This window comes from Centropristis striata, chromosome 19 (assembly GCF_030273125.1).
Source record: "Centropristis striata isolate RG_2023a ecotype Rhode Island chromosome 19, C.striata_1.0, whole genome shotgun sequence".
In the NCBI taxonomy this organism is placed as follows: Eukaryota; Metazoa; Chordata; class Actinopteri; order Perciformes; family Serranidae; genus Centropristis; species Centropristis striata.
Genome location: NC_081535.1, coordinates 30285687 through 30313546, shown reverse-complemented (window position 1 = coordinate 30313546; position 27860 = coordinate 30285687). Strand labels below are relative to the sequence as shown.

Sequence of the window (27860 nt, the reverse complement as noted above, 5' to 3'; positions counted from 1 at the left end):
CGAAACATCTTTCCTATGCTGACTTTTACAAATACGACTCAACCTTTGACCTCCATTAAAATAGATTAAAAGCATAGTAAGAAAGTCGACATTCAAAGGATAAATGCCTCTTTATTGTGCTCTTTTTACTTGCTGTTCATTGTCAGTCTTTGGCTGAAGGAGGAGTGAGGTAAAGTGGAAATCCCCTGACCTAAATTACCAGTGTGCAGGGTGTTTCCATGTGCATCCATGTATGCAGGATGTACACAGTGTGTACGGCACAATGTAGACGTGTATTATATATCTATGCAGATCTGTGCAGCAGTGGACAGACCCAGCTGTCCTCTCGTCAGTGGAAAGATGGAGAGAAAAAACAGATAATTGCTGCATTATTTTTGCCAGAAAGCTTTTGCAGCTGTGTGGCATTGAATCAGTGGTAAATACGGCTAAATACAGACTTACTCAACTTCTCCTTCATCCTCTGGACGGAGCTTGTTTCGGCTGATTCTCCACCTTCAAACTGCCAGGAGGAGAATCATGAATCAAACCTCTGGAGACCTCACCTGACCCTCCAGGTGGCCGCTCCGTGGAGTTATTAAGATGAGGAGGGCTGACGACGGCTAATACCCCGAAGCCTCGACAGCAACTTTCCATCACGACTTTATTGGCACACGAGTCGCTCTGAAGCCACTGATACAAACCGTCCATTGTTAACTGAGGCGAACAAAGCACAGAGCTCATTATACGGCTTACACTCGCTCTATATCAGCCTCAGTGTGTGTGTTGTACATTAGCTCTGTGTGTGTGTGTGGTTGACCCGCAGACAACTGGAGAGTTGTGAAGGTTAATGAAGTCCAACTGTGTTACTGAGCTCATTCAGTCAGAGGCCTTTATTCCCCAGCTGGACCTCAACTATCTCTCTTTCTCTTCCTCCCTCTCTCTTTCTTTGGCCCGAACAAAAGAGTTTGATGAGAAATAAACAAATTTAACTTGTGTAGCTGCAAAAAAAAGGGATTATTGTTGCAAAAGCAATGAGTCCAAACAAGCACCAACCTCTGGAACTGAAAGGAGGAACATGCACAAACCTGCATTCTGTCTAACGGCCAGCAGGGGGCGACCCCACGGGCTGCAGAAAGAAAAAAAATCTTTTTTTCAAAAGAATTTTTTAATTTGCCGTAGGGGAGGGTTAGGGCGTGGATCTTGGGTTGCTTTAATATCTTTATTATTGGTTCAAATAGAACAGGTTTGAGAGCAATGTGCATTCAAAAAATGTTTTTTTGCAGGTTGAATAAATTTGTGATTAAAAAATGCCTTTATATGGCTAAAAAAAACAAACATTTATTGCCATAAGTTGAGGCTTCAGGACAATCACGCAAATGTCCATTATATTTTACAGTACTCTGCATTTTCTTTTCTTTTGTACACCCAGTGCTGCATAAGACAAGATTAAAAAACTTTTGGATTTACAAAGAAAACTTTTGGATTCGTAAAAGAACCTTTGGAATTTGGAAAAACTGAATGACTGGATGAACAAAAGAGTTTGATGAGAAAATAACCAATTCAACTTGTGTAGCTGCAAAAAAAAAGTTCCAATCTGCAGTCAAAAAATATTTTATTGTGGATCAAAAACCTTTTGGTTTTGGATTCGTAAAGAAAACTTTTCTGTAATAATACATATATATCTAATAAATATTTATTTTACTTTTACTTATTGATTAAGTAGCAAGTTATGACCAAAAAAGACACAAAATGACCAAATAAGACTTAAAATGACCAAAAAGCTGTAACATTACAAAAAAAGACACAAAAGTATCAAAACAAACACAAAATTACCAAAAGAAGACAAAATTTCTCCCCAAAAATGCACAAAATATAAAATAAACCCAAATAACGACGTAATACATTTTAAAAAAATTACCAAGAAAGACACAAAATGATCAAAAAAGATGTAAAATAACAAAAAAAGACACAAAATTACCCAAAAATATTTCTAAAATTACCAAAAAAAGACAGAAAATTGTCAAAAAAGACAAAATTACCCCAAAAAAAGGAGTACTTTGTCTATCTCTGGATATTTATTCATTCGTGCAAAGCAACAAATACTGTAGTTATACTCTTCTGGGTCTGTATACAAATGTATAAACAGTTCACTATAGTAGCTTCTGCAGATATGCACATTAAGTGACCATAATGTTCTTTAATACTTCATGTTTGTCCCTTCCTTTGCAGACATTGAGGTTTGTGGATTCGGCTGGCAGAAGTTCCAGTCTCACTGTTATAAGTACTTCACACACCGGAGGACGTGGGACGCTGCAGAGAGGGAGTGTCGGCTGCACGGCGCCCACCTGACCAGCATCCTGTCGCAGGAGGAGCAGCTCTACGTCAACCGTAAGTCTTAGTCCACCATCTAGTTTAATATGTTACTACACTGGTTTCAGTCAATTCAATTCAATTCAATTCAATTGGCTTTATTGCAACATGATCTCACAGAAATCTGTGAAATAGCCACGGATTTCGCTTAACTCAAAATCCGTGGAATAGCCACGGATTCGTTCAAATTTCCGTGAAACTGTCATATCCCGTGGCTATTCCAACATACAAAGTGATTATGTACATTCACTGAGTGAATATTTAGAAAATAAAACATATATTTCTCGCTACAAATGTGATCAAAATCCATTTTTATGCAGAAACTAAGTCAAAATATTGATTTTTCACTAAAATTGACAGAACTGTCCGCCATGTTTTTTGTTCTGACCGCTGGGACCTTGACAGCCACGTGACTTGGAACAAACCAATAGCCACGGGATATGACTGTCATTAACTTGCATTGTAGCGAAATCCGTGTCAGTTTCACGGAAATTTGAGCGATTCCGTGGCTATTCCACGGATTTTGAGTTAAGCGAAATCCGTGGCTATTTCACGGATTTCTGTGAGACCAGGTTGCTTTATTGGCATGACGTAAAACTGTACATATTGCCAAAGCAAGCGTCAGGAAAAAAAAAAAAAGATAACAGTAAGGAAAGCAATATTTACAATAAATTATTATAATTCTATTATTCATTTGAAAAGAAAAGAAAAACTAATAACAATAAAAGAAAGCAATATTTACAATCATTGAATTACAATCAATCTATCATTCATACAATCTAACTGTCCCAGCAAAGAAGAATAAAAATAAAAATAAATAAATAAAAACAAACAAACAACAGCTGTGTGTCACTGGCTGTCCCTCAGTGTGTGACAGGCAGTGGTGGAAAAAGTATTCAGATCCTTTACTTAAGTAAAAGTACTAATACCACCCTGGTAAATTACTCCACTACAAGTAAAAGTTCTGCATCCAAATCTTACTGAAGTAAAAGTAGAAAAGTATCAGCATCAAAATCTACTTAAAGTATGAAAAGTAAAAGTACTCGGGTTATGCAGAATGGACCCACTATGATTGTTTTATATATTCTAAATATATTATTACATTATTTGTATTGGTGTTTTAATGTATGCAGTGTTTTAATTTTGTGATTGGGATTCATTTAATTCATTTAATTTAGATTGGGCTCATTTAATTACTTAATATACTGTTAATAGATTTAATAAAAAAAAACGTCTAATCACTTTACATTGATCATATATATTATGTTAAATCTCGACCTGAAAAGTAACTAAAGCTGGCAGCTAAATCCTAGAGTAAAAAGTACAATATTTGCCAAAAAATGTAGTGGAGTAGAAGTAAAAAGTTACATAAAATGGAAATACTCAAGTAAAGTACAAGTACCTCAAAATTGTACTTAAGTACAGTACTTGAGTAAATGTACTTAGTTACATTCCACCACTGGTGACAGGCAGAAACATAGACTGCTGCTAATCTAACCTACAGCTCTGTGACTCTTCCCTGAGGAGGAGCGGCAGTTTTTCCTCATCTGACCATTTTAAAAAACCTTTTGTGATGGATTCAAATTTTTGGAAATATGTTTCTCTAATTAGTTTATATTTTTTACATTTGGTGAGGAAGTGTAGCTCTGTCTCAGGCTGACTGAGGCTGCAGTGGCAGCACAGCCTCTGCTCTGCAGGGAGCAGCTCCTCCTGGTCCTCCCTGTTTCCACAGCCAGCCTGTGTTCACTCAGTCTGTACTTTGTCAAGGTTCTGTCCTTCAGATACTGTTTCACTGTTTGAATGACTTTGAAACAAAACAAAAGCCTTATTTTAACATTTTTAGCCAAAGAAGTGGCATTGTCTTTCTGTCGGTCAGTCCATCACTTTGGTCCTGACTGAAATATCTCCACAACTATTGGATGGATTGAGATGGAATTTTGTGCACATATTCATCTTCTCCTCAGGATTTTATACTCCTATTGGTGATTCTCTGACTTTTCATCTGGCACCAACATCAGGTGACATTTTAATGTGTCCAATACTTTGGTTTATGACCAAATACCTGCAGAAATAAGGACAGTCCGGTACAATTCATTCGACAATCAGCAGCCATTGACTATCACCAAATACTTCTGTGGTTCTAGTGTAGCCAGCAGACTGTCTCTTCTGCTTGCTGCTCATTGTTTACGGTCCAAATTTAGAGGCAAGGATGAAGTTGAGTTGAGAGATGACGACTGCTGCCAGATTGTTCCTCTGCATATGAACAGAGATGCATTTAAAAACGGCAATAAAATACTAAATCGGCATCAGACGACAGCCGATATGATCTGAGATTTCATTCCGGACCATTAATTTCACCTCTTTTGTTCTCCACACCTGCAGGCAACAACACCTGCTCACACCTGATTGGTTAATATTGCTTGAACTTCAAATAGAAACCAGACTGCTTCTCCTGCTAGACAAAATTATTCCAACTCTATGGGCAAACGTATATATTACAGCAGCGTAGTGCAGCCAGGTCAGGAAATAAATAAACACATCAGTATCACATGAAAACATAAGATGAGAAGTTTTATGTTATCACAAGATATTTTCTTGTTATTAATTACAGACTTTTCACGTTATTAGAATATGATATAGTTATACTGTTATAACATGAAACTTATTAGGTTACACTGTGAGAAATTATACCATAATATAACTTCAAATGTTTATTTTTAAACCGTGACAAATTGTTTTCAAATAAAAACATAAAACAAATTACGTTAAGATGTGAAAAATTGTACTTTCATTATGTAAAACTGATACAATATCAAACTTTTTATACATTTTAACGCAATAATTTGTTCTGTTATAACATGAAACTTTTCATGTAATAACTAGAAATTGTACTGTTTTAACGTTGAACTTTTTACTTTATAACGTGAAAATGTTTTTATGTAATCACAATAAAAATGTATGACGCTTTATCTTGAAACTTTTCACCTAATAATGTAAAAAATTGTTCTGATATAACACAAACCTTTTCACCTCATACGCTGAGAAGTGTATCATCATAACATGAAACTTTGACCTTATAACATGGTAAAATATTCTGTTATAAAGTAGAAACCAGAACGCTCGTCCTGCTGCCTGCAGATTCTGCAAAATGCACATATCTGTTTATTAGATTTACTTCAGCTGCACTTTATGTTTACTGTTCATTTGCAAATCTTAGCATGCTAACATACTAAACTACAATAATGAGTATAAAGTGTCTACCCACAGCTTTGGCTTCGTTCCTATCGGTTGTTTCGACATTATAACTTGTTCACTTACTATAACTATCAATACTTCAACTTCACCAGAAACACTTTTACAGTGTAGTCCATCAAAGAGGCCAGATTATATCAGTTACACAGCGTCTAATAAAATAAACAGAACATGAACATGAACATGAACATGAAAACGAAGAAGAAGATGAAGATGACTCCCCGAGCTGTGGAGTGGAAACATCTGTCGCTGCGTCCTTGTTTAACTCTGACTCACAGTATTTACTGCAGAGGAGCTGAAACAGTTTGATAGTTCAGTTGGTCCTTATACAAGACGTGTTGAGGGTATTTATGTTCATTTATAAACAATACTTCACATGATGCTGAGCAAAAACTCTCCGATCCAGGTTGTTAACAAACAGATTTTGTGCTTTTTTTAAACTGAACTCTTCCAGTCAGTATGTCTTTATCTTTATCCTTAAAGTAGCTCTGCCTGTTTGACCTGTGCTGCAGTTTTATAGGTCAGTGCACTTTAAGGAAAGTGTGTGTTTGGAAAGACGCCACTCATGTCTTTGCTCTAATCCCACGATGAGTCCTTCAAACAGATTCAAAGCAGCAGCATGTAAACATCTCTCAGTTTATTGGGGGGCTGAGATGAAGATGAGTCGTGTTGTTGGGCTGAACGTTTCCTCTCCTTCTGCTCTGATCATTGTTCAACAGACGTGTAAATCAGCTCTCCATCTTCTTCTGTCACATTCCTCACTCCTCTACAGAAACCTGCCTGTAATAAACTACCACACTAAGAGTTGTTGTGTTGTGTGTGCAGGTCTGGGCAGTGACTACCAGTGGCTCGGCCTCAACGACAAAATGTTTGAGAGAGACTTCAGATGGACGGATGGAAAACCAATGGTGAGAAAATGTAACATATCAGTCTGTGGGTGAACCAGGAGCAACCTGGTCTCACAGAAATCCGTGAAATAGCCACGGATTTCGCTTAACTCAAAATCCGTGGAATAGCCACGGAATCGCTCAAATTTCCGTGAAACTGACACGGATTTTGCTACAATGCAAGTTAATGACAGTCATATCCCGTGGCTATTCCAACATACAAAGTGATTATGTACATTCACTGAGTGAAGATTTAGAAAATAAAACATATATTTCTCGCTAGAAATGTGATCAAAATCCATTTTTATGCAGAAACTAAGTCAAAATATTGATTTTTCACTAAAAATGAGAGAACTGTCCGCCATGTTTTTTGTTCTGACCGCTGGGACCTTGAAAGTCACGTGACTTGGAACAAACCAATAGCCACGGGATATGACTGTCATTAACTTGCATTGTAGCGAAATCCGTGTCAGTTTCATGGAAATTTGAGCGATTCCGTGGCTATTCCACGGATTTTGAGTTAAGCGAAATCCGTGGCTATTTCACGGATTTCTGTGAGACCATGTTGATCAGGAGCATCTAATGCAGTGGTTCTCAAACTTTTTCTGTCAACCCAACCCCAACAAAACTGAAACAATGACTGAACTAAAGTTTCATTGAAAGAAACATCAATATATAACTATTCTTTTCGTTTTCCTTCGTTATGCAAATTAAAAACAAGTTCTATTTTTGCTTGAACGATACAAGTAAACTCTACAAGATCCCTCTTGAAAAAGTCTTTGCTGCTAACTGCTGTGATTGGCGTGTACAGTCTCTAGCGTAACTGTATCCCACATCGGCCAGCTTTTGGCTAACATTCTATCAACATTTAACATTAACTATTAATATAAATGGTAATGTTATGTTTCCAATTAATTAAGTGGTGTTAAACTAGAGTCTAACTTCTTATCTTTCAGACTGTATATTGTTTTAACCGCGTACGTTATTCTCGGGTTTACCAAAGTCGGCAAAAGGACGCTAACGCCGGTGAATTAGCCGTACGCTAACTGTTTTCCAAACTGGTCCCTTTCATCTCCTCGCTGTAAAACAATGGGGGCTGCTGATTGTTTCTGGGTAAATTGGATGTTTCTGGGTAAGCCAATTAAATATCACCGTTATCAACAATCATTATCAACACACCTGGACCGTACTTCTGTCCTTCACAATAAAATACAGTACAGTTAATATACAGATGTACTTTTAAGATCGTCACCTGGGTGACGACCAAGAGTTCTTACTGCTTTCTCTTATCAGAGTTACTTTCCTATTGTAATTAGACATGTAAATCTCCATGTACATCAATGAAATTTCACATGTAGATATTAGATTAGATTACGTAATACATTTTAGTGTTATAACTGAACAATTTTCACTTTATAAGGTGATAAAATGTTCTGTTATAAAGTTTCACTTTGCAAGTTATCATGTTATGAAGTGAAATGTTTCACATTATAATGTTAAAAGTTTTATGTTATGACATAAACTCAGTATATTGTTATGCTATGCTGAAAAGATGTAAGACACATGTCTATTGGCCAGTTTGGATTTGTAAACTGGATTATTGCAACTTTTACTTAAGTAGCAAGTTATGACCAAAGAAGACACAAAATGACCAAAAATAGATGTAAAATGACCAAAAAAGAAACAAAATTACCAAAAAGACGCAATACAACCAAAAAAAAAAGACACAAAGTGATTAAAACAGACACAAAATTACCTAAAAAGACAAAAATAAAGTTATAACAAAAACGTATATTGTTATGCTTGTGGATTCAGGATTGATAAATATGGTTAATTTACTCGATTTGATTCAGTTCTACTGATATGAAACCACTCATATGAAACCATATGAGATTCTGCAGTTATTACAGCTTTACAGTGATGAAAAACAACAGAAGAACATGAAATAAAAACAAACAGAAGCACACACAAAGTTTCTTAACAATGTTCAAGGTGCAAAACATGAAAAATGACTGTGACATCCATATTCTATTCATGAATCTTATTTAACAGACACTTTTCTGGTGAAGATCAGGCAGTTGAGCATCTTTATAACTCAGTTAAAGCAGGATTTTGTTCGGTTTGATGCCAGCTTCACTCTTCAGTTGAAACAGAGCAGAAAGAGCTGCAGAGCCTCAGAGTTACTGAGTCATGACGACACGTTTCTCACACGGCGAGCGAGCGTCTGCAGGGAACGCTCAGCTGCTGCAGCATGTGAGCTCTGAAACCTGAAGCTTGAAGCTGTCGTCATGTGTTATCATTCAGAGAGGAGGCACGCCCTGCTGCAGAATGCGCTCCGTGACTTTACTTTCTACAGTTTTTGACAGTTTTACACAAAGTGAAGCAGCTTATGTGTTGCTCTCCTGCTGCAGAACGCTGTAGGTTTCTTCATGTGTGACGTGTTGGGCGTCGCAGCAGCACCACTGTCTGCTCCGTCTGTGAATTACATCCAGCCACATGTTGAACAAGCTGCAGCTCCTCATGGGGATCAGTGGTGGTTACACACATGAGCAGCATTCATTCTGGCAGGAAAATCATCCAGAATCTCTCAGTATAATGCAGTCAAGACTCGTTTTAACAGGAGGAAGGTGAGGAGGAATCCTCACAGGGGTTAGGTAAAAGAGAAACTTAGAGTTTATAGCAAGGTTTATTGGGTGTGTGAGCAGAAAGTTAAAGAGTGAAATGTGTGTTCTGACAGCAATACGACCACTGGAGGCCCAACCAGCCCGACAGCTTCTTCCAGTCCGGAGAGGACTGTGTGGTGATGATCTGGCACGAGGGCGGACAGTGGAACGACGTGCCCTGCAACTACCACCTGACCTTCACCTGCAAGAAGGGCACAGGTACACACACACACACACACACACACACACACACTAAAACACACTAATACACTCTTTTTGATGTAAAAAATCAATTAACTGTAAAAAAGGCAAAACATTTTGGGAGTTTTTGTCAAATCTGAGGAAAACAAAACATCATCTAAGATTTCTGTGCATGAGGATTTACCGTACAGCCCCGCTGATGCATTATGGGAATTGTAGGATCCAGTGTTTTGGGAGCTACACCCATATTAAGGACTAAAAGTCAGAATGAATGGGCCTCTGCTGCTTCCATTGTGATTTCCCTCTGAACACCAACAAGCAGTTTCAGGGTGATTTTTCCCCTCTCTGTGTTCTTATATTCTCACTGCAACATATAAAATCTCTATAAATCTATAAGTCCTGCAGCTCTATGGAATGAGCACAATCATGGCTAGAAGTGGGAATAACTCTTACATGTCTTTGTGCAGAATAACACAGTTAGAATGACAGAAATCGGTAAAAAAGAAGAAAAAAGCAAATTAAACTCAGTTTCTCTCAAACTAAGGAGCCATAAAATGTAGCTTCTTTTAGCTCATACAAATGCAAATGCTCATGCAAATCATTTGTATTTTACACCTGTATCTACAGCTGCCTCTGAATGGCCATAACATCTCTGCCCTACAAAGCAAAAAGGCAGTAACTACGCAGAGTGCAGAACTGAGAAAAATGACTTTAAAGTTATCCTGTCATCCAGCCTAAGTAGTTGTAGGTAGATTATTGGACATGTGGCTGTTTTGTTACTTTATATTAGCTTATTCTTTGTACATATCAATCCTCATATTTAATTTTATATTTTAACCCTATTTTGCAGTTACTGTATTCTTGCTTTGTTTTACTTACCAAAAACGTGGCACCATACCAAGGAAAAAGGCAGTAGATTCTCCAAAATAAAACAAACATTAAACAAAATAATTTTTCGTGAGGATGCCGCGAAATCAGCTGTGTGTGTTCACCATGGAAACAGTAACTTCACTGCGCAGCAACACGGTTATTTTTTTGTTAGGTAAAACATAACAAGAATACAGTAATGGATGTTACTGTACTCTTGCTTTGTTTCACTAGGGCTTTTTGCAGTTACTGTACAAACGACTACCATTTTTCTCCAAAACTACACACATTTGAGATAAGATGTTTGTCACATAACAAAGGATGCCTTGAATGTCATGAAAATGATAATAACTAATTTTTGACCAAAAATGCAGTTACTGCCTTTTTGCTTTGTAGGGCAGATCTGTTGATGAAAGTTTAATCCTAAGAAAAAGGGTTCTCTGTGTACCTACGAGTCTCCTCTTTACAGACATTCCCGCTTTCTGCTGGTGTTCCTTAAGGTCTTGGTGTCTTACTGTGGTTTTTTTGACCATTTTTATCCATTCTTCAGAGGTTCAAACATGGTTAAATTTGCACCAAATGTGTGTTGCAAATGGTATCAAGCCAAATATAACTGCAATAACTTATAAGACATAGAAATAACCCAAATGTAATTCGATCACAATGTTCTAAGCCCTTAAACTTTCATGTTTGAGGAGCCGCCAAACCAAAACACCTATTATGACCAGAACATGTTGACTCTCAGTGCTGAGCAAGGTTATAATAGTTTTGGATTTTTCATTAGTTTTAGTTTTAATTTCGTTGTTAGTTTTAGTTAGTTTTTACAGTGAGTTTTCTAGTTTTAGTTTAGTTTTTAGTTTTTGAAAATGCTTAGTTTTAGTTTAGTTTTTATTAGTTTTAGTGTTAGTTTTAGTTTTTTTGTAATGGTCTATGTTTTGGATGCCAGATTGAAAGAGATCATAATAAATTTTGCCTTTATCTCCTTTGGTTTATCCATCTCAGCGCTAATAAGGTTATTAACTCTTACAGTTCTGGGTGTTTTGAATGTTGGTTCGGTGTAGACATCCCAGTCTCAGTAAACATATTTACCATGTGTTGCATGTTCAAATAGAAACACTGAATTATGAATGAAAAAAGTTGACAAAAATGAAAACTAAGGACATTTTCACTGTAATTTTAGTTAGTTTTAGTTAGTTTTGTAACCACAAAATACAGTTTCAGTTAGTTATCGTTTTTTAAAAACTCTAGTTTTTATTTTTATTTCAGTTGACGAAAAAAAAAATTCAATTCTAGTTTTCGTTATTTCGTTAGTTTTAGTTAACTATAATAACCTTGGTGCTGAGCTGCATCAGATTAATCTTGGGCTTGCAGCTCTCAGATGATGAACACTTCTCTGCGACATCTACTGTTGACCTGTTATCTCCCCCTTAAAAAAAGACCTTTTCCCACATTAAAGAAGCACAGAACTGGTCCAGGATGGTGGTTGATCTGTCTCTGTTGTGTCTGTAGTCGCGTGTGGGCAGCCTCCTGTGGTGAAGGAAGCTCGCATGTTTGGGGGGATGAAGCCTCGCTACGAGATCAACTCGCTGCTGCGCTATCACTGTAAGCAGGGCTTGATCCAGAGACACGCCCCCACCATCCGCTGCCGCGCCAACGGCCAATGGGACACTCCCAAAGTGACGTGCACGAGCCGTAAGTCCAGGAGCTCCAGCTCACAATCACCAGGCTGTTTGAGTAGAAACATTTTCACTTTTAACTCTCGTTTCCCTCCGTCTCCTCAGCCGCCACCTACCACAAGTCCATCTCCCTCCGGCGCCGCAACAACCAGAACAACGAGCAGCAGAACCGGCACTATAACCACCACGTCCACCACACCAAGACCCCTCAGAAACACCGTGAGGAGGAGGAGCAGCAGCAGCAGAGCTACAGCCTCTTCCAGAGCCTCTGGAACCCGTTCAGGAGGGAGAAGAGGCAGCAGGAACACAGCCAGGAGCAGGAGATCAGACACTGAACGGGTTGGTGGGGTTTGTAAAGCAGCAGCAGGTTGGCGGCGGCGGCGGCGGCAGTCCAGAGGCATCGATAGACAGAGAGACGCACTGAACTGTCTATCAATGGCTCTCTAAAGGACAAGGGACACTCCAGGATCTGAACCGAAACACCAGAGAGAAGTTAGTTTCATTTGTAAAGAGAGCAGCCTGATCTTATCAAATCACAACAATCTGAACAGGAAGTCTGGAGCAGTAACGGCTTCACTGTGTGCTACTCTGAATACACACCAGTCTGAGAGTCTTCAGCTTTAGACTGAAGCTTCGTTTCCACTGTATGGTACAGTACAGTACAGCTCCACTCGGCTCCGTTTTCCACTGCGGATAGTTCCATCAATGTAGGCAGTGTGGTGCACAGTTCTCCATGCATCCTTTTATTTGCAACCAAACTAAAGAACGCCTGCACGGCATCAGTTGACTGCAGCATGGTTTTTGCAAAATGCAGAGTTCACACTACACAATTTGAGCTCTCATCCCACATATTTAGTAAACCAGACAAAACCAACACATCAAAGAGTCAAAGAGGTTTCTAGCAGGTTAAATACTGAATACTGTAAATATTGTTTTGACCAGAAATAACAGCAGCAGAGACCTAAAACCAAGATTGCACAAGGGTCAGAGGGAGGAGTCATGACACCTGAAACAGGACTGAATGTGGCTCCCTAACTCTTCTCTCCTTCCTTTTTTTTTTTTTTTACTGCAAATCAGCACGCACAAAAAACTTGCATTGCTAGGAAAGAACTCGTGTCTCGTGCATCTTTTCTTGTATCGCTTCTCAGACGCAACAACTTTAAGATTACCCCATTATAAGACAACAATCTGACCACACTTGTGTAGCGTGAATTGTGGTCACTACTGGCAAAAGCTTGGCTGTTTAAAGACGGCAGGTTTGTGCAGGAGGTCCTGTTTCATGTTCTAACTCCACCTTCTTCTATCAGCAACTTTTGTAAATGGAAAACCCAAAAAAAACAGATTCCCAGTGAGTGGAGTCGAGCTGTTCTTGTACCATACAGTGAAAATGAGACCTGTGTTGCCTTTCTCTACGGTCCAGTCCACATGTACACAGGTGTTTTTAAAAACAGGCTTGTCCCTCTGATGTTCACTATAAAAGGAAAATACTGTCCACACAAACTATTTCTAAAATTCTCTGTCCAAAGGGAAGAGGGTCTGAGTGCAGTTTTGTAGTAATAAAAGTCAAGTTAGCAGGTCAGAACCAGAGCTGTATAAAGAGGCGGGGCTCTGTTCATTTCTATGAAAGTTGCTCAGCAGTGCAGGAAGCCCAAAAAACTTGGATTCCTGTGCATATTACCCGTGGAGCAGTGAACTAAAGAGTTCAGCACTCCACTAACTTAATTGTGAATAAAACAATTTAATCTTCTAGACTTTCCAAATATTATCCAACCGAAAGCATCAAATTCTGACTATGAAACCAGTCCGAGAAAAGAATCCACCGATGAACAAATGTTTCTTTACTGATGGAAGTCTGTAGGAAAAATATCTTTTTAGGCCCAACAGCATCACGTCACGCACCCAGAAATTGTAATTCCACCATTTCACCACCACGCAAATCGCCATTAACGCATGCCACTCTTCGGGGCTTTGATTAGAAAAAGCATTGTTTTGGCCACGTCCAGTTTTTCACAAAAAGTAGAGTTTTTGAACATTTTCGCCCTGGAACGACTTAACAAAAGATCAGTTTTTAGTGACCTAAAATACTGTTTGTGTGGACAGAAGACCAAAACGCACAGAAAAAGAAAAATGCCCTGTTTACATGTGGACTAGACTGAAGTTCACAACCTTTTAGAGGATCTGAACATGATTTTAAAGGTGCTCTGTGGAGTTTTAGTTTGTTCGTACATGTTTCCATAAAACTTTGCTCCATAGTGCCCCTAGTGGCCATAAACTCCACAGGTTACCTTTAACTTTGGGAACATACAAACTTGGTGGTGCAGCTTTAGTCTCACCACCAGAACATTAAAATATCTTTATTTTTCTAAGTGCTAGCCCTTCAGTTTGGAGAAGTTCGATGTTATTAATAAACTCATGAATTCATCACTTTAAATTATTATCATGGAATCATCATTTTTCCAATATTTGTCCATTTGTTTCGGTTCGTTGCTGCTCGTTATGACCCATTTTTTACTGGCAGATTTCCACGTGTAGATTTTTGTACAAAATATTTTAGCTGAGAAAAGTTTTTTTTTAATCATCTAAATAAAAAGGGAGCAGGGAGATTTCCAGAGCGGCGGCACACGGAGCTGGAGAGATTATCATGAATGTGTGTGTGCTATTAATCATAGGAGATATAATATAGATACTATATGAAGCCATATGAATTTAACTTATTGTATACTTTTAAACTATGAATGGACTGTGATATGAAATAAAGGTCACTGAATGTTTCCTTGCTGTTTACAGATCTGATCACGTAGTAAAGCTGCAGGTGCTTTTTTAACGTGCTGTGACTCGAAAACTCACCAAAACGCTCCGGATTTTAATTTTCTACGACATTAATTTGGGTTTTGAGCCAGAGAAACTCTACGTGTTGCTTCCTGCTGCAGATCTGGAATCTGTGTTTTTAATCTGACCAATAAGGGAATGTGAAAAATGTGCAACAAGATTTTTTTTTTATGTGCATTTGACCGTCTCCTCTTCATGTTTTCATACATTTTTTTATACTATGTTTGTCAGTGTATATGCATTTTTTAAATGTTTCTCCTCCATGTGTTTGGGGTTCACTGTTTCTGTGGCACAAGAGCTTATTTTTATGTAATCATTGTGTTTTTTTCTCCATTTGAGTTACTGTAAAAATGTCCATCATCATCCTGGTTTCAGTCATTTGTCAGCTGTGTGTGCAATAATAGGAAATATCATAACGCAACCTGTGTTTGTCTACTTTTTGTGTTATATCTGTTTATTATCTGCAGGAGATCAGGGTCTTGGTGGTCCGTGTGCATGTCTACAGATAATCTCTCCTCCTGTAGCAACGATCAGCTTCAGATTTGTTATTCAGATTTATTAATTTCTGCAGAAGGACCGATCATGGTAGCAGTGTTTTAAAGTTTTGAAAAGCTTCAGATTTGTTATTCAGATTTATATCTTTCTTTCTCTTAATTTCTCTCTTTTTTCTCTCGCTCTCTCTCTCTCTCCCCCTCTTTCTTTCTTTCTTTCTTTCTCTCTTTCACTCTCTCTTTCACTCCCTCTCTCTCTTTCTTTCTCTCTCTCTCTCTTTCTTTCTCTCTCTCTCTCTTTCTCTTTAAAAATACTTGTTTTACTGGCTGTTTTATATCATCATTCTATCAGTTTCCTCCACCTGTTTCATTTGCATTTTCAAGTTATGCACAAAAGAACCTCAGTGGAAGTGTTGTAATTTCAGAAAAGTCTTGAAATATCACACAAAAAAGTTAGTTAATACTTGAAAAAAGTAAAATGTTACAAAGTGCAAAAACAAACTCAGCAAATAATGACTTAAATTAAGTGCTTGTGAGGCGGGACAGGGACGTTTGCTGCTGTATTTGCTACTTAAATTCAGTCAGCAAAACTCCTGCTGCTATAAAGCTCCTAACTGGCGATTTAGTCTCCTCCGTTCGAGAGTGAGACAGAGGGTCCGTGTGATGTGTTCATAGTCTAATTCTTGTCTCATTTGTGGTCTCATAAACAGAGAAAGAGAAAAATGATCATGTAAAGTCTTTAGGTTTTAATGAAAAAGAAGACAGACTTCAGCTGCACGTCTCTGCATCAACGTGAGACGTTCAACCACTGGAGGTCAGTAAAACAATATGCTCAGGTGGTGTTCAGTGACTCCTTAAACAGCAGGAAAAGGTGCATTTGTTGGGGACTATTTTCAGCAGCAGATTAATCCACATTTGGTGCTCTAGAGTCTGCATGAGCTACAGTGTGTTCATGCTGCAACAGGGTGACTCACTGATGGGTTTTTAACAACAAGGAGCACAGAGGAAGGATAAGCTGTAGTACAGGTACATCTAAAAAAATTTGAATATCATGAAAAAGTTCAACATTTTTTGTCCATTTCTGAAAGTGAATCTCGTATATTATAAAGATTTATAACACATAGAGCAAAAATATTTCAAGCCTGTGTTCCTTCTGTAATTTTGATGATTCTGGCTTAGAGATAATGAAAACCCAAAACTCAGTGTCTCAGAAAATTATAATATTGATCAGAAGTGTAATGTGCTGGTCCTGGGTCAGTGGTGGTTTGGGCTCATGTCCTCTGCTGGTGTTGGTCCACTGTGTTTTCTGAAGTCCACAGTCAACATAGCAGCCATCTAGCAGGACATTTTAGAGTCTTCATGCTTCCACAAGCTCTTTGGAGATGATGGTTTCATTTTCCAGCAGGACTTGGCACCTGCCCACACTGGTAAAGGTACCAAAAGCTGCTTCAATGACCATGGTGTTACTGGGCTGGACTGGCCAGCAAACTGGACTGACCTCAACCCCATAGGAGTCTATGGGCTGTTGTCAAGAGGAAGGTGAGAGACACCAGATGACCTGAAGGCTCCTATAAAAGCAACATGGTGCTGTAGGCTGATCTCCTCCATGTCACGCCGTATTAATGCAGTAATTCATGCAAAAGGAGCCCAACCAAGTACTGAGTGTATAGAAATGAAGATACTTTTCAGAAGCATGGCATTTGTGTTTAAAATATCCTTTTTTAAATTTATGTAATATTCTAATTTTCTGAGATACTGAATTTTGTGTTTTCATGATCTGTAAGCCATAATCATCAAAATTACAAGAAAAACAGGCTTGAAATATTTCACTATGTGCAATGAATCTATATCATAAATGAGTTTGACTTTCTGAAATAATTGACAAAAAGTATTGAACTTTTTCACAATATTCTAATTTTTTGAGATGTACTTGTACATAGCAAGTCAGCATGTTTGTCAGCAGATGGCGCTGAAATAATTCTGAAAGAGTTTGAGCTTCTGTTTAGATTTTAACCTTTCTATTATTGTAGGAAACTGTTCTCATTCACTGTCTGTAGTTTTATCCACGAAAAGTTATGCGCAATAATTTGTTGATAACCCACGAAATGATGAGCCAGGAGGCACTGCTGATTGCGACCCCTATTAGGGTTTGTTAAAGTAGTATAAAGCGCGCTAAAGTCCACTCACAGAGTCCTGGACTTCACCTGCACGTCTCTGCAGCAACGTGAGACGTTTAATGACTGGAGGTCAGTAAAACAGTATGCTCAGGTGGTGTTCAGTGACTCCTTAAACAGGAGGGAAAGTGCATTTGATGGGGACTATTTTCAGCAGCGGATTAATCCACATTTGGTGCTGTAGAGTCTGCATAATCTACAGTGTGTGTTCGTGTTGCAACATGGTGACTCACTGATGGGTTTTTAACAACATTGGAGCTCTGTGGTACAGAGGAAGGATATACTAAGCTGTGATATGCACACAATACTTAAATGCAGCTTTTTATTAAGAATTAGTGACAGTAAGACAAGTATATCTATCTATAAAAACAAGAAGAGTCTGTGTGTGTGTGTGTGTGTGTGTGTGTGTGTGTGTGTGTGGATATCTTGCTGACCGTTAGTCAGACTGACCTCAGATTTCATATGTAGCTTGTGCATGGCATGAAGCTGTGCATCCTCGGTTTTGAAGATTTTTGAATTCAGTTTTCAAAATATCATTATTTACGTAGGACGTGTTGCAGCATTGCACTGTTTCTGATCGGATGCCTTTTAGGGGAGCTCCACCCCATTGTGTGATAGGCCTACACCTGGTCAGTAACACATTTAACTCTGGTTTTCCACGCCTGACTCATCTCATCTGTAAGTCTGTTTTGCCTAACTATCTTTAGGAGTTATAAAGTGCGCTACAAGGTTCGATTTTCCAATAATATTCAAATAGTTTCCAGCAAATATCAATGTTCAATGTGTATGTGCTGGATGGTGTGCATACTCTATGAAAAGTAAATGTTTTATGGAGTTGCAGAGCTTGTAGTGGTCTGCATGTAATGTGCAAAATTCTGTTATTCACGATTAGCATGCTAAGCAGAGATTTAGCTTTATTCACTTCTTATGTTGCATTACTATGTAATTCAGGGATGACGTTCATGTTGCTTAGCGTAATTCCCATAATCATTTGATATGAGATACTTACATGCAATATAGTATATCTGCTAACTGGGTTTATGTTAATGTACTTTTGGTGCAGCATACTGCGTAATGTGCTATCTCACGATTAGCATGCTAACGAATACATACTTCCTACGGGCACTGCACTAGTATCAACAGATCATCCTTGTTGCTGTGGCTTGTTGTCAGCAGATGGCGCCGCATGAAAGAGTTTGAGCTTCTGTCAAGATTTTTACCTTTCTATGATTGTAGGAAACTGTACAAATGTGTATTTTTAGTGATGCTGACACCTGTGTTGTCCTACCTCTGAGACAAACAGCCTCTTAGAAACCAGCGTGTGAACATGAATCACCACCACGTCAGCAGCATGCCGTCACTCAAACAGCTCAAACAGTCCCGTGCTTCTGCTGTATTTGGACTGAAAGCAGCACCATGAATGGCCTCGGTGTTCCTGCGAGGAAAACATTGAGTGTGTGCAGGAGTGCTGGGCAGCCCCTCCCTGTGGAAACATTACTGCATTACCCAGGAATACACCTGGCACTCTCCAGAGTCTATTACAGCCCTGACATCCACTCTGCTGACTGTGACTCTGCTGAGCTGCAGTGGGATCGCTCATGACTTGTTGTGATCTATCATATTTTTGATAATAGGCGGACTCAATGAGCCCTGTGCAAAGAGACGGAGGCAGAGTCGTGGTTTATGTACTGTTTTATTGTCTTTGGGTCCCTAAAGGTTTCCTCCTATGCTGCAGTTATTAACAAGGCGAGCAAAGTTGGTCAGATTTTACACAAAATAAAAGGCAACAGAACTCTTTGAAGGAACAGTTTGACATTTTGGGGAACACACTCAGCCTGTTCTCATCCACTCTTCGTAGTTATACCCATGAAAAGTTATGCACCATAATCTGTTGATAACCCACAACATCGTGAGCCAGGAGGCACAGCTGATTGCGACCCATATTAGGGTTTGTTAAAGTAGTATAAAGAGCGGTAAAGTCCGCACCAGCAGAAACGTTTGTTCGAGTATGAAACCAAACTTGTTAGTTAATTTCTGTATGTAGTTCTGTCGTATTTTACTTCTAACATACATAACTATGTCACTTAGTTTAAAGTTTTGTCATGAAAGGGTTTGTATGATTTTCTATAAAAACTTTGCACCACAAGTCATATGACATCCTGTGAAATGTGACGTGATGAGCGCTGTTTTAAGCACCTTTTTAATGTTTGAAATGGTTTTGTTTAGCTACCAAAACCACTTCTTTTAGGTTAGGCATGAAAACTACATGTAAGGAGCGCTGTTTTCAACACGTTGCTGATATGTGACAAACACTTTTTTGTGTTTTGTTTTGTGTGTTTAAGTTTAAGCTTATAAAAACTCTATTTCCTGACATAATTTCCAACAATGTAACACAAAAACGACAAAATGAGGTTAAACCTATCCACCTCCCACAGAATTTCATGGGATACCAACAAATTCCGGTTCATTACTTTTCATAGGAAATCATATGAAACGTTCAACCTACATTGTGACCTACTGACGTAATTATTTTTAACCCAAAGATAATGCATGATGCAGTTAACCACGTTTCACATCGAACAGTCAAACTTCATAAAATATCCTACAAACTGTTTTAAGAAGACACATTGCTTTACCCTAAATATTACATGAAGCTTGAGCCAGCAGGTGTTGTTAGCTTAGCTTAGCATAAAGACTGGAAGCAGAAGGGAAACAGCTAGCCCAAAGTTTTAACAAAAAGACACATTACAAAACAACAAAAAGTGTAAACAGGGTCAGAAAGATACGAATATGGCCTCAAACTGCAAAGTCTCACAGGTATTGTTTCATTAATCCGGAAACAAAGTTTTGGTTTTGAACGAGTTCAGGGTTGTGTGTTTCTCAGCTCAATATCCACTGAAAATGACACATTTCAGGGGGTTTTATGTTCTCAGCACTGTTTGTTTTTCTGGGTCAGTACACCCAACAGCTCACAGCCTAGACTCGTGATATCTCCTGAGTGGCTGCACAGATTTTTTACCTTTCTAACTGCATCAGAAACGTCTATCTCCCTTGGTTCTGTTGTAATTTAAACTGCGAAGATAGCCCTTATCAATCTGTTGAAATGTTGGTTTATATCAGGAGAACATAGAACCCTCGGAACGTAGAGGAGGTTTTTCGAGGAGTTACGAGCTTCTTTCCGTGACTTTGCGCTCCCAAAATGTCAAACTGACACATAACATTTTTTCTTTTGCAAACTGTTAAAACAACACAAGTTAAAAGGAATAAATCTTTTTAGTTTTGCAATCCTGCAGAAGACTTTTCAGTGAGCATTTAACTTCACAGCTGTCCTTCTGTAAAATCACCTTTTTTTTTATGTCTCCACCGTGTCCAATCATTACAGAGAGCTATTTTAATGTACAGCAGTTCTGCAGAGATAAGTGTCGCTGATTGTTCAGTGGCTTGTCAAACGTGGAGCCAAGTTAAGCGAGCTCTGCAGCAGGCCCCTGTGCATGACCTCAACCAGGTTCAGGGGCCAGCTGGGACCACGTACAGTGAGCTTATACTTGATCAATGTGCTCCGTTTACTCTGTGATACCCTTACATGGAAGAAGCCCTCAGTGGCTCCATGCGGGGATTATCGGTGTTTTGGATGTATTGTATTTCTGTCAGGTTCAGCAGGCTGGCTGCGGGCCCGCTGGGTCGCCCGGTTCAGAGTCTCTGCAGAGCTCCGATAGCAATCAGAGAGCCAGTCACTGCCAGGAGCACCGTGCTCATCAGGGCCGGGCTCGGTCCCAGCTGTGACCTCAGACAGCCCAACGTTACTCCGGGGCTCAGTTACAAAGTGTTTCCTACAAAAAACTCACGGGGGAAAACCTATTGTTGGGTTTTTGTGTCATCCAGAAATGGGTTGCATCTTGACTTTAGCACCTGGTTTAGTTCAGTCTTTGGACAAGTTTTAATCACATTGTCATTTCATTATTTTTAGTTGGATGGGACCATCACCATATATCTGTATAATGTTTTAGTTTGGCTTTCGCTTGCTTAGAATGAAGATAAATGGGAGGAAAATGCCCGCCAACGTTAATTTTGTGGATGTATTACTGTGCCTTTTGTCTCATTTTGGTCATGCTTTTTTACTTAAGTCTGTTGAACTTAGAGGTGGTGTAAATTCATGCAAACTAAAAAGTTTTGCAACACTTTTTAAATTCATGAATGTACAAAGAACTGCAGAAAGAACCAGAGTTTCTGGGGAATAAACGTAAAGTTGGTACATTTGGTTGTTTTCGGGTAAATAAACACAAATGGTCTGGTGGTTAAACTTGTTCCAATTATGCAAGATGAAAACTAATTTAATTTACTGTCTGAACATGCCGCTAAGGTCGCAGCAAGTTGAAATCTCAGAGGCAAAAAATGTGAAGACAAAGTGGAAGTTCCTGCATTCTTTCTAATGTCCAGAAGGGGGCGACTCCACTGGCTGCAAAAATAAGTCAGATTGGAATGAAATCTATTAGAAATATCTGTTCTGATTTGATTTCTGACCACAGTAGTTTCTGACCCTAACTGCCCGCCACAGATGGTATAAATGAAGTGGCAGTAGCCTCCAGGTTTAAAAACAAAGCCAATGAAATGTTCCCTTAAAGCTGCATTAGTTCTAATGTCCAGCAGGGGGCGACTCCACTGGCAGCAAAAGAAAAAGAAGTCAGATTGTAGCAAAAAATCTATGAGAAAACGACTCTACTTTTGACTGAATTTGTGACCTCAGTAAAAATTGTCATGATGAGTTTATGGTCTCAGTTGATAGTTTCAAGTCTTCTTCAACACAGCATGATGTTTGTTTCATAAATTATGGTCCCAGTTAGAGTCAAATAGATGATAAAACGGGAAAATTTAGGGCGTGGCTACCTCGTGATTGAGAAATCACTACCACAAAAATCTGATCTGCATATATTTTGCACTGTGTATATTTAGATCGCTGTGAACTTGCTTGAGAGTGGTTTATTTTTTCAGTTTTTCAGATGTGAACATTTTTGTCACCTAAAAGTGTCTTACTTAGCATTGGTTGTACTAGAAGACACTCTAAGGTATCGTCAAAAAATTAACACCCAAATTATCATAAAAAGAGTTGTAACTTAGTGTTTAACTTAGCTACTCCTCCCAAGCTAACCCTTCACGCCAAATTTGGTCACTTTCGGCTCCAAAAAACCAAGACCTCACCGCCTAAAATGCCAAATATGAGGCTTCAAAACACTCCACAAAATCATATTGGCTATGTCCACTTTGTTTATACAGTTTGTGGCACACGTGGAATCACAAAAATACCCTAAATTTTCAACCCACTGCTGGATAACAGGCTAAAAATAACATTTGCTTGGGATAATAATACGAGACAGATTAGTGGAGTTATACAACGACAGTCTGAGGTCACACATGGTGCTGGCCGGCTCTGCTCGTTCACTATAAGAAACTACAGTATTTGTATCAAAAATAGCAGTTTATCAAGGCGCTAGATAGATAAGATAGAGTGTAGGCTGACACTGACAGCTGCTTTGTGCTTGTAGAAGCGAAGTCATGCTCTGAAGTCTAAAGATGAAGCCAAACAGAGAGATAAGAGCCACACAGAGTGACTCTGCAGCACGGTTTCTACTCATGCCAGGCATTTTATACTGCTGCACCACTATCGTCTCCTCATTTAGGCGTCTTCTACATGTTCAGTGCAAAAAAATCATCTTTTTTTTTCTCTTTAAATTGTGGATTGTTGTTTGTTTTGTTGTTGTTTTTATTCCACTGTTGTTATGTTAATGTAAACCAAAGAGACTCGGATAGTTTGGCCAATAAGACAAAGAATAATAATGTAAATATTTCTACAGTATATCAAAAAATAGTCATAAACAGAAGTACATTTCTAGATAATAACATTCTACATACTTAGAAAACATAAACAATGTTGGATTTTTTTCTGTTATTCATTTTGGTGACGATGTTTGGTCCAACACATTCGTATAAAAACATAAAATACTGGACGGTAAGATGACGTACAAAGTACCGCTCGTAGCACCTTGTTGAGTACGGACAGCAAAGATCGGTGGACTTGTGCGAGGCTTGTATTCCTACCTGACCACACAGGATTTCATTTTTCTCTTTCCGCTTGTGTTTCGTGGCGTTTGTTGTTGTTCCAGGTGGTGAACAAACAAGATAAGTGCCCAAAGTATCCGTCCAAACCCCGAGCTGTGGGACTGTTCAGACGAGTCGTTCCCCTTTTCTATGATATGTCCGTTGGATGACAGTATGGCTGTGATATCCTCCAACAACCCGCCCACCCCCGTTTCAAAGGCATTGATTAAATAATAAGAACCTTAAATATGTGTAAACTATCCCTCAGAGAGTATCGACTGACAGTAATGTCTTAAGGTTTCCATGAAATAAAGCATCACAGTTTGAATGTGTCTCTTTTCCCACCAGTGTGTGAATGTGTGTGTGCATGCTGATGTGTGTGTGTGTGTGTGTGTGTGTGTGTGTGTGTGTGTGTGTCTCAGTTGTGGCCCTTGAAGCAGTACACTCCGTACAGCTTGTGCTTTTTGTCGGGGAAGCCGCTGAAGCGGACGGCAGCCTCCGTGGGGCTGCAGCGCCGGCGGGGGCGGGAGATCGGGTAACGGACGCTGCCGTCGGCCAACCAGCCGGAGTCGCAGCGGTCGTAGCCCAGCAGCTTCCAGGCGGCGTACATCTGGCCCACCTTGGCAATCTGAGCGCCGTCTTTTTGACACGCATGGACCGCCTCGTCGTAGGTCAACTTGGAGGGGTGGATCAGGTAGTAGAACCGACCTGAGAGGACGAGAGGAGCAAAGGGAAGGCAAGTTTACAGCTGCATACATTAGAATATCATGGAAGAATCCATTTCCAGTAGTTCAAGTCAAATAGTCAAATTATAACTAAAGCTTTTGGTCATTTTGTATCTTGTTTGTTCATTTTATGTCACTTTTTGGTCGTTGTATGGCTTTTATGGGGTAGTTTTATGTCTTTTTTGTTTATTTTATGACCTTTCTTTGCTCATTTTACATCTCTGTGGGGTCATTTTGTGTCTTTTTGGTTTGTTTTGTGTCTTTTTTGTACATTTTGTTAAAGAGCTTCTACATGCTGCTGTATTAACCATTACAGAAACATAAAAAATAATTTTGCTAATTACTAATGCTGTTAATTTAGGACACGAACTGGTGCTCTAACACATTTGTTAAACACTGTATGTAGGTAATCACATAATACAATACATCAGAATATGATGGAAAGTCCATTTCCAGTAGTTCAAGTCAAATAGTCAAATTATAACTAAAACTTTTGGTCGTTTTGTATCTTCTTTGTTCATTTTATGTCACTTTTTGGTCGTTGTATGGCTTTTATGGGGTAGTTTTATGTCTTTTATGACCTTTCTTTGCTCATTTTACATCTCTGTTGGTCATTTTGTGTCTTTTTTTTGTCACTTTTTGGTTTGTTTTGTGTCTTTTTTGTTCATTTTGTTAAAGAGCTTCTACATGCTGCTGTATTAACCATTTCAAAAACATAAAAAATAATTTTGCTAATTACTAATGCTGTTAATTTAGGACACTGTGGCACGAACTGGTGCTCTAACACATTTGTTAAACACTGTATGTAGGTAATCACATAATACAATACATTAGAATATGATGGAAAAGTCCATTTCCAGTAGTTCAAGTCAAATAGTCAAATTATAACTAAAGCTTTTGGTCATTTTGTATCTTGTTTGTTCATTTTATGTCACTTTTTGGTCGTTGTATGGCTTTTATGGGGTAGTTTTATGTCTTTTATGACCTTTCTTTGGTCATTTTACATCTCTGTTGGTCATTTTGTCTTTTTTAGTCACTTTTTGTGTGTTTTTTTTGTGTCTTTTTTGTTCATTTTGTTAAAGAGCTTCTACATGCTGCTGTATTAACCATTTCAGAAAAATAAAAAATAATTTTGCTAATTACTAATGCTGGTAATTTAGGACACTGTGGCACAAACTGGTGCTCTAACACATTTGTTAAACACTGTATGTAGGTAATCACATAATACAATACATCAGAATATGATGGAAAAGTCCATTTCCAGTAGTTCAAGTCAAACAGCCCCAACCAAGTATTGAGTCATATAGGTGGACATACTTTTCAGAGGCCAACATTTCCATATTCAACATACTTTTTAAAATTGGTATTTTGTAATATTACATTTTAGTTTGAGACACTGAATTTTAGGTTTTCATTAAATGTAAGCCATAATCATTATAATTAGGAGAAATTAAATGAGTCAAGACATGAAATGTTTCATTCTGTGTGTAATGGATCTATGTAATGTGTTATTTAAAATTTTTGAATTGAATCACCTCGGTTAAGCCATGGTCACCTAACACATATATATATATTAAAAATAAATAAATAAATAAATAAATAATTGCTCTTCTTCTTCTTCTTTTCTCTTCTTTTCTTCTTTAACATATAGCACTCCTGTAGCAATGACAGTTAGCTCTTAAAGTTATGTACTTACTTGATTCCTGTGGTCTAAGTCTAGTACCTTCAGGTTGAATGCACTTATTGTAAGTCGCTTTGGACAAAAGCGTCTGCTAAATGACATGTAATGTAATGTAATTACTGACATAAATAAACTTTTCTATGATATTCTAATTTATTGAGATGCACCTGTATTTTTATAGCACCTTTCAAAAACAAGGCAAATCAAATTTCTTTACACAAAACATTAAAAGCATATGTAAAAATGACCTTCAAATATAAAATTTGAATTACAATTGAAAACGAGAAGATAAAATATAATGTCAAATAGAAGTTACAGTGCAGAATTAGCAATTATTGTTTATCTCTACCGCTTAACAGGAGATCTCTCTTCTACAGTTTATTAAGGAAAATATGAATTAATCCCCATAGAGGAAAAAAAGGGGAAAATAGTGCCATCTCCAAAGAAGGACTGAGAGACAGTGGAAAACAGAAACAGTAGATAAGGAGAAGGAAAGAGATAAAGGGATAAAAACACATCATGCACAACTAAAGCATCAAAGAGCTGTCGCAAAAAACAAAGCCAATGCTTTTAACCTGCATTCTGTCTAATGTCCAGCAGGCGGCGACTCCACTGGCTGCAGAAAGAAGTCAGATTGTGTAGACATCAACAGGAAAATGATTCTACTTCTGACTTGATTTGTGACCTCAGTAAACATTCTCATAATGAGTTTATCATGATGTTCATTTAGTAACTTTTGGTCCATTTAAAACAAAATAGAGCACTTTTTCACTCACAGGGGGGTTGCGGAAATTTGATTTATGTCTTTTATAACAAAAGACACTGAATGTAATATTTAAAAAGATAAAGGGAAAAATTCTTACTTTTACTGTTGAATTTTAAGACATAAATGACAAGGAATGTTTATAACAGAAGACTGATCATTAATTATTAACAAAGAAATAAGGAAAATAAATTCAGAATTTAGTAAAGTTTCAATGCAGGGCTTTAACTTAGAGTATTTCTACAGTGTGATATTCCTTTTGTTTTACTTGAAATTGATAGATTTGAATACTTTTTTCCACCACTGATCATGAGTACTTTCACTTTTGATACTTTAAGTATATTTTACTGGTTATATTTTGGTGCTTTTACTCAAATAAAAGGACCAAAATTAAAGACTTTTACTCGCATTTTTTCCACATTTTTTTCTTCAATAATGAAACATATTAAGAATTTGAAAATTTTGAAGTTTTGTCTACAGTGTGATATTACTTTTATTTACTTAAAATTAAAAGATTTGAGTACTTCTTCCAGCACTGATAGTGAGCACTTTTACTTTTGATACTTTGAGTATACTTTTCTGGTTATACTTTGGTGCTTTTGGTCAAATAAAAGGACCAAAATTAAGGACTTTTACTCATATTTTTTTACTAAAACATTTTTCCCACACACACACACACACACACACACACTCTCACACCTTTGTAGTGGGCGGTGAAGCAGAACACGTCGTAGTGGTTCTTGTCTTTGTCTCTCAGGCCGTAGTTGCGGATGCCCGGCACCGTGTTCTTGCCGCCGCAGGGCTCTCTGGGGGTGGTGATGGGATACTGCACCGTGCCGTCGCTCAGCCAGCCGGCGTTGCACCAGTCCAGGCTCCCTCGCCACGCCTCGTACAGCTGGTCGAAGGACGCCACAATGGCGTCCTGCTCCCGGCACGCCCGCTCCGCGTCATAGAAGTTGAGATTGTAGCGGCCGAGGCGGGGGAAGTACGGGAAGACGACACCTGCAGATGTGACAGACGAGGCCAGTTAGCAGGAACTGTCCTCTGGGCTTTGTTCTTGATCCTCTTATTTAACCTAATGAGTGAAAGTGGAAGCACGTCTCGCTGTGTAAGCACAGCTGTTCCCCCGTCAGCTCGCTGCCAGCATTTTTGGCTTGGGGCAGTAATGGCTGATACCTCAGACATAATGAAGCCACTGTGACACTGATG

General features: G+C 38.5%; 2 protein-coding genes across 3 annotated transcripts in view; one reads left to right on the top strand and one right to left on the bottom strand.

Moving 5' to 3' along the window:
- Positions 1–12230, top strand: part of LOC131992195 (versican core protein-like) — a 44494-nt gene extending 32264 nt beyond the window's left edge. The window contains exons 12-16 of the mRNA XM_059357681.1: positions 2209–2367; positions 6427–6509; positions 9226–9370; positions 11729–11911; positions 12001–12230. Of these exons, the coding sequence (XP_059213664.1) occupies positions 2209–2367; positions 6427–6509; positions 9226–9370; positions 11729–11911; positions 12001–12230 (800 nt within the window). The remainder of the gene's footprint in view (positions 1–2208; positions 2368–6426; positions 6510–9225; positions 9371–11728; positions 11912–12000) is intronic.
- A 6833-nt stretch (positions 12231–19063) lies between these two features.
- Positions 19064–27860, bottom strand: part of hapln1b (hyaluronan and proteoglycan link protein 1b) — a 37625-nt gene continuing 28828 nt past the window's right edge. For both annotated transcript variants that reach the window (XM_059358544.1, XM_059358545.1), the window contains exons 5-6: positions 27351–27653; positions 19064–24190 (exon numbers count right to left, since the gene is read on the bottom strand). In XM_059358544.1, the coding sequence (XP_059214527.1) occupies positions 23901–24190; positions 27351–27653 (593 nt within the window). In that variant the 3' untranslated portion in view covers positions 19064–23900. The remainder of the gene's footprint in view (positions 24191–27350; positions 27654–27860) is intronic.